Source organism: Myotis brandtii, unplaced genomic scaffold (genome assembly GCF_000412655.1).
Source record: "Myotis brandtii unplaced genomic scaffold, ASM41265v1 scaffold224, whole genome shotgun sequence".
Taxonomy (NCBI): domain Eukaryota; kingdom Metazoa; phylum Chordata; class Mammalia; order Chiroptera; family Vespertilionidae; genus Myotis; species Myotis brandtii.
The window spans coordinates 338471-345773 of NW_005358400.1; the positions used below are offsets into that span (position 1 = coordinate 338471).

Below are 7303 nucleotides of genomic sequence, written 5' to 3' on the forward strand. Positions count from 1 at the left end.
GGGTGTCCTGGATCAGGGGGGGGGTCCCCACTGGGGTGCCTGGCCAGTCTGGGTGAGGGGCTGAGGGCCATTTTCAGGCTGGCGGGTGACTGAAGCTCCCAACCTTTCCTTTTTTCCTTTTTTTTTTTTTATTCTGGGCCAGATTTAGCTCTGAGGCTTGGCTCCAGCTCTGAGGCCTCGCCTGCTGAAAGTAGGTATCTGGTTTTTTGGGGTTCTATAATTGTAACACTGTTGCAGTCCTGCTCACTCTAGCTCTGAGATCCCGGCTGACTGAAAGCAGGGATCTGCGTTTGTTCTATAACTGAAACAATGTTGCGGTCCTGCTGGCTGAAGCCCGGCTGACTGAAAGCAGGTTTCTGGGGTTTTGTTTAGCTTCTATATTTGTAACAATGTTTCTTAAACTGCAAGCTCAGAGGCCAGCAAGGCAGGTGGGGAACATTGGCTTCCTCCGTCACTGAAGCAAGCAAGCCTCCTGTTCGCTTCAAGCTGCCTGGCTGCGGTCGCCATCTTGGTTGGCAGATAATTTGCTTATCACCCTGATAAGCCAATGGGTAGCAGAGGTACGGCTAATTACCATGTTCCTCTTTTATTAGCTAGGATATAGGATGTCCCTATTCCCCCCTTTTGCCCCCTCTCCCCAGCTCTTGCCCCCACTTCTCTCTGGCCATAACCATATTGTTGTCTGTGTCCATGGGTTGTGCATATATTTTCTTTGGCTAATCCCTTCTTTAAATTCACTTTTTTAAATTTGCATTTTCAGATAAGTGCTTATAACTGCACTATTATATATTTTCTATTATATCATTTAGAATTAAGATATTTTTTAATTGAACCCTTGTAAATTTAAGTGCAATTTAATAAATTATGCTAGAAGCAATTAGGAGATTTTTCATGTAATGCAGATACATTTTAATTAATATTTTATTAATTTTATTTTATTAATATTTCAATTTGAAAAAATCTCATACATGTAAAAGGGCAAGCAGGCCCCCACAGAGCACAGACACCAGGGCCTGCAGTGGCATCAAGCAGGCAGCACCACAGAGAGCAGCGAACCACAGAAAGCAGGCCTAAGCCATCAGTAGGACATCCCCTGAGGGGTCCCATATTGAAGAGGGTGCAGGTCGGGCTGAGGGAACCACCCCCACCCTCGTGCACGAATTTCATGCTCCAGGCCCCTAGTCCTATCTAATAATAGACAAACATGGTATTAACCGTAACTTCGCTACCCTTCCCATTGGCTAATCAGCGAGATATGCAAATTAACTGCCAACTAATATGGTGGCCGGCAGCCAGGCAGCTGAAGCGAACAGGAGGCTTGCTTGCTCCAGTGATGGAGGGAGCCAAGGTTCCCCGCCTGCTGCTGCCGGCCTCTGAGCTACACCCTAAGAAACAATGTTGCAATTATAGAAGCCAAACAAACCCAGATACCTGCTTTCAGCAGCCGAGGTCCCCTCATCCAGGCTGGCCAGGCACCCAAGCAGGACCCCCACCTTGATCCGGGACATTATTCAGGAAAAACCAGCCGGCCCCCACCCAAGCTCCAGGCCTCTATCCTATATAGTAAAAGCGTAATATGCAAACTGACCCTAACAGCAGAAGGACTGGGAATGACTGGTCACTATGACACACACTGACCACCAGGGGGCAGACGCTCAATGCAGGAGCTGCCCTCTGGTGGTCAGGGCGCTCTCACATGGGAGGAGCTCTGCTCAGCCACAAGCCAAGCTGATGGCTGCCAGTACAGCGGTGGTGGTGGGAGCCTCTCCTGCCTCCTCAACAGCACTAAGGATGTCCGACTGCAGTTTAGGCCTGCTCCCCGCTGGCAAGTGGACATCTCCCGAGGGCTGCTGGGCTGCCAGAGGGATGTCTGATTGCCATCTTAGGCCCAATCCCCCAGGGAGCAGGCCTAAGCCAGCAGGTGGTCATCTCCTGAGGGGTCCCAGACTGCGAGAGGGCACAGGCCGGGCTGAGGGACCCCTCCTCCCCCCTGAGTGCACAAATTTTTGTGCACCGGGCCTCTAGTATATACATAAAAGGCTAATATGCAATTTGTCCAGTCTGGAGTTCCACTGGGAGAGCAGAAGTTCCATCGCTTGCTATGATGTGTGCTGACCACCAGGGAGAGGCACAGAACATGGCGGGCAACCATCAGCAGCTACAGGGCAATGAGGGAGCAAGGGAAGGAAGTGGAGAGGCAAGGAGGCTAGGCCTACGGTCCCTACCCTGCATGAATTTCATGCACCAGGCTTCTAGTCTACTAAAAGATTTGTTGTAATAACTAATTTTGGTATGGATATTTCTAAATGAGTCATGTCTGTAAATTGATTTATTGGTCAAATATCTGTTAGCCTGTAGGATCAATATCACACGTGATTCATAGAAAGAATGGAAAGGTTTCCCTCTTTTTTTATTATCAGGAATGGCTCACATAACATTGAGATGAACGTTTTTGTAGAGGTTTAAATGAGTTCTCCTATGAAAGCACCTGCATCCTGTACTCGTTTGTGGGAAAACTCGGCTTTATTATTTCTTCCATATGAATAATAGACCATTACAAATTGCAAGGACAAGAATGAAGAAAAGACATTTGGGTCCCCACTTACCTAAGTACCCTTTCCCTTCTCATTCCCTTCCTTAAGGTCTTGTTGGTACCTGTACCTGAGTCTCTTGAATGAACATGGCTGGCCTTCAGGACAACACTCTGAGGATTGTTCTTGTGGGGAGAACTGGAAGTGGGAAAAGTGCAACAGCAAACACCATCCTTGGAAGAAGAGAATTTGAATCTAAAATTTGTGCCCATGCTGTTACCAAGAAATGTCAGAAAGCAGAGCGAGATTGGAATGAGAGGAAACTTCTTGTCGTGGACACCCCAGGGATGTTTGACACCAAGGAGAAACTGCAGACCACCTGTGAGGAAATCAGCAGGTGTCTCTGCTTCTCCTACCCTGGGCCTCATGCCATCATCCTGGTACTACAGCTGGGCCGCTACCGAGAGGAGGTTCAGAAAACAGTTGCATTGATCAAGGCCATCTTTGGGGAGGCAGCCATGAATCACATGATCGTCTTGTTCACTCGCAAAGATGATTTGGGTGATCAAACATTGCCTGAGTTTGTAGCATCATCAGACGTAAAACTGCAAAGTATCATCAAGGAGTGTGGGAACCGCTGCTGTGCCTTCAATAACCAGAAGAATGCAGATGAAGCTGAGAAGGAAGCTCAACTGCAGGAGCTGGTGGAGCTGATAGAGGATATGGTGCGGAAGAACGGAGGGGCCCACTTTTCTGATGCCATATACAAGGACACAGATGAAAAGCTGAAGAAAATCTATGCTGAGCAATTGGAGATGAAAATTAAGCTAACAGAAAAGCAATGTGATCAGGGAAAAATATCACAGGAAGAAAAAGAGGAAAAAATAAAAGTCCTAAAGATGAAGCATAAAGAACAAATTAAAAATATAAGGGAACAAGCTGAAAGGAATATATTTGCAAATATTGTACAAAGGATTTGGAATATGTTTTCAAATCTATGGCATAGCATTTTCAAATAGTGTAAATTTTCTTTTTTTTCTCTTTAATTTGCATTGATTTGTTACTGTGGTAGATTGTATTTTCAAAAAATGGTTACAACAGTATCTTCTATCCCACCTATTCTTCTTATAATCTGAGCATGCTTTTCCTTTTGTTGAGTTATATGGGTCTGTGCCACTGCCTTGCAATTCCATGGAATTTGTGGCTGATTTGACAAATAGCGAATGGCTGTGATTTCTAAAGTTAGATAGGGAGGATGCCTCCTTCCTCTTTGGAGTATGTGCCCTTAGCACTTGGCCACCATGTGGTGAGGAAGCCCAAGTTGTCCATCGAGTCCACATGAAGACGACATGAAATCACTGGCTCACTCCCCTGGCTGCTCTTTCATCTGCCACAGAAACAACTTGCCAGCCGTGCCTGTGAGGCAACATGGAAGCAGATTCTCCAGCTGACAACTGAGCCATCTCAGATGAAGCTGCAAAGAGCAAAGATGGGCCACCCCCACTGCATCCTGCCCAGGTTTCAAGAGAAAAATAAATGATTGTTGTTGCTTTAAACCACTAGGCTTCGGGATGGTTTGTTATGCAGTGACAGCTAACCAGAAGCATCCTCCCATCATTCCCCACCAATCCCCACAATGCCAACAAACTGAAGAACTTAGAAAATGGCATAATCATAAAATAATATATTATTAAAATAATATATTATGCAGATTTCACAGGCTCAATTTAGGACAATTCAAATGAGAAATCCTTCATATATCAGTGTTAGCACCACTGGTGATGCACATTATTTTAGTCCATGTGTCTGAGCCCCTTGTTAGTGAAGCAGCAGGATTCTCCAGAAAGATGGTTCTGTTGTCCATGTGAGGCAGGATAATAAGAAGCTAGGAAAATTCCTGGGCAAGTGGGGAAACAGACAAGAAAATTAAACAAGGCCAGTCTATTTGGGTGTCTTGCAGCCACCTTGTGAATCACAAAACTTTATCTTCACCAACCAAGGACACTTGAGAGCAAATGGTTTATATTCTCCTCTCTAACCAGAGGATTCATAGCTTACATCACCCTGGTCTGGGAAGTAGAGCACAAAGACCCAATTAAGGCCATTTGTGCCAGCTAAAACCAAGGGTAGAAGTCAGGGAAAAAATAACAAAAAACCCATTAAAGCCAGACAGACCTAAGATAAAAGTAAAACAAATCAAAGAATAATTCCAAACTCACCCATACACTCATTTTAATGCATCAGCATATTAAAAATTCACCTGGAAAGCTGAAAAAAAAAATAATAACAAGGGATAGAAAGCCCTCAGGACAAAAACTCATTGCTTTAGAGCAGGCCCATACCCTTTTCCAGACATGAACTTTTTATTTCTTCCTAAATGCTAAGGGTCCCCAGGAGAGACTACAGCCAGCAGAGCAGTGGCAGTGACAGCTGGACCCGGGCTCAGCCCTTGATCCTGTCTCCAAGGCTCCCTTGTCCCTGACTTCCTAGGGAGCTGAAGCAGGGACATGCCATGGCTCAGTTCTCTCCTATAACATTTCCAGAGCCAAAGCAGCCCCACCTAGGAGCTCTGCTGTGGCTTCTTCTACCTTAATCCCTTCCTTTATTTCACTGTCCCCAGATTTAATAAACATACTCGCAAAATCGCCTGGACTTGTGTTTTGAAATCTTTCCTGCATCAAATCAAGAACCCACACACTATAGGGTAGAAAAGAGGACATATGTAATCCTCTCAACAATAAAGATTAATTTTTTAAAAAAAAAAGACCCCACCCACTACAGGTCAGACTTTGGGCCAGTCCCTGTCCAGTAACACATGGACATCTGGGAGTTATGAAATTTTCTTACTGTTTCCCTCTTTCTTTTCTTTTTAAGGTACCTAACTTTAAATATCTATTAAAACATTAACTTGAAAATCTCTTCTCTGCCAAATGTTTTTCCTTTGCCTCTGCAGATCTATCCTTTGCCCTTCTTTACCCTAGCTCTTTGCCCAGGAGGCTGATCTATGCGGATCACATTGTTACCCAACTCAAAGGTTCTCCACTTGGGGTGTTGTATTCAAGAAGGAGACATGGTTGTCCCAAGACAGTTTTATTTACTTGTAGCAAATTAAGGAAACATGGGATTCATATAAAAAGATCTAATGCCTCAAAGGGAGTCTTGACCATAGCTTACACTATTTGGTCAATTACATGTTGGTTTATTCTTTGCAGTTGGCTACAGTTATACTGCTGAGTTCTTGTCAAGATCATCCTGTTTATAGCTGGACTGGTATATTTGAACATTTAGCAAGAACAGCATCTACACTAATAATATACTAACATGGTAATTGACCGTACCTTCGCTATGCTTCCCATTGGCTAATCAGGGTGATATGCAAATTAACCGCCAACAAAGATGGCGGTTAATTTGCATACATAGGCGCAATGCTGGGAGGCGAAAGAGGAAGGATGGATGAAGCCGCCTGCTGATGAAGGTGATCGGAAACCCAGGTGACAGCCAAGAGCCAGGTGGCAGGGCCGTGATCGGAGAACCAGGATGCCTTTGTCCGCCCTGGCCAGTAATCGGAGAAGCCGGGCCAGAGGCCTAGCTGTGTCGCTGCCTGGGGATGTGATCTGGTCCCAGGGGGTGAAGCAGCCAGGCTCCAGACGGAGACCCAGAAGCCCGGGCTGCATCACCACCAGGGAACGTGATCCGGTGCCCGGGTGGCAGCACAGCCCCGGCCCCAGAAGGAGACCCAGAGGCTGGGGCTGTCCGCCCCACATCAGCAAGCAGGAGGCAGCTCTTCACCTGGAGGCTTAAGCCCAAGGTGGGAGGCGCCATTTTCTGTATGGAAAGGCAGGGGGCGTGGCTAAGCACAAGGTGGCACCATGTTTGTGTATGGAGAGGCAGGAGCGTGGCTCAGAGTGGGGCAGTCTCACGTATGGAGAGGCGGGGGCATGGCTCAGAGTGGGTGGCACTATGTCCGGAGAGACCAGTGCTGAGGCCTGGTGTTCGCCTCAGGATGCAAGGGGCGGGAGAGGAGCGCAAGGTAGAGGAGTGCGACTCCAGGCAAGTGAAGGAAAAGGGCAGGTCGCCCAGCCGCGACGCCGTTCCAAGCTTCCCAGGTTTTCAAATGTAAATATTACTTCAGATGTTGTAGTTGCACATAGTTTATTCCCTTCCCCTCATCATGGCTGTTAAAGTCATGCCCCCCCCCTGGGCAGCCAGGCCTCACATTCATGGCACAGACGAGGTTTGGTTCTGGGGTCACCCCTTAGATTTTTAGTGGCTGCTACACTTGGTCGATAGGAAGAGTGAGACTTTAGCCCTGAAAAGACGGAAGGCTTGGGGCAGATGGTTCCCTCAAGGGCTCAGCCTGCTTTCGGGCCGTAGGCACAGGGAACATCCAGGGAAGCCCCCAGAGCAGGCATCCATCTGAGCTTGGACGAGGCCATTTTACAGCCTACCCTTCCTCCATCCCAGGTGGTGGGGGCCGTGACTACCTCAGCTTGTAACTGTAAAACAGCGCACACAAAGAGAATCTTTTTTTTGTGCCTCATGTTAAAAAGTTTAAAAACAAAAAAAAAGGTATGTGGGACTCCTCACTGTGTTCATTTGTAAAAAAAAAAAAATGCTCTTAAGACCCCAGGTGACGAGGCAGCCCAGCCCCAAAGAAAATATATGCACAACCCATGCACACAGACAATAGAATGGTGATGGCCAGAGAGAAGTGGGGGGCAAGAGCTGGGTAGAGGGGGCAAAGGGGGGGAAATAGGGACATCCTATATAAT

General features: G+C 46.7%; 1 protein-coding gene and 1 pseudogene across 1 annotated transcript in view; one reads left to right on the forward strand and one right to left on the reverse strand.

Moving 5' to 3' along the window:
• LOC102248524 (GTPase IMAP family member 7) overlaps positions 1-4193 on the forward strand; it is a 13059-nt gene extending 8866 nt beyond the window's left edge. The window contains exon 2 of the mRNA XM_005866161.2: positions 2643-4193. Coding sequence (XP_005866223.1) covers positions 2675-3550 — 876 coding nt within the window. The 5' untranslated portion in view covers positions 2643-2674 and the 3' untranslated portion in view covers positions 3551-4193. The remainder of the gene's footprint in view (positions 1-2642) is intronic.
• Positions 1-7303, reverse strand: part of LOC102249130 — a 174399-nt pseudogene that overhangs the window by 111527 nt on the left and 55569 nt on the right.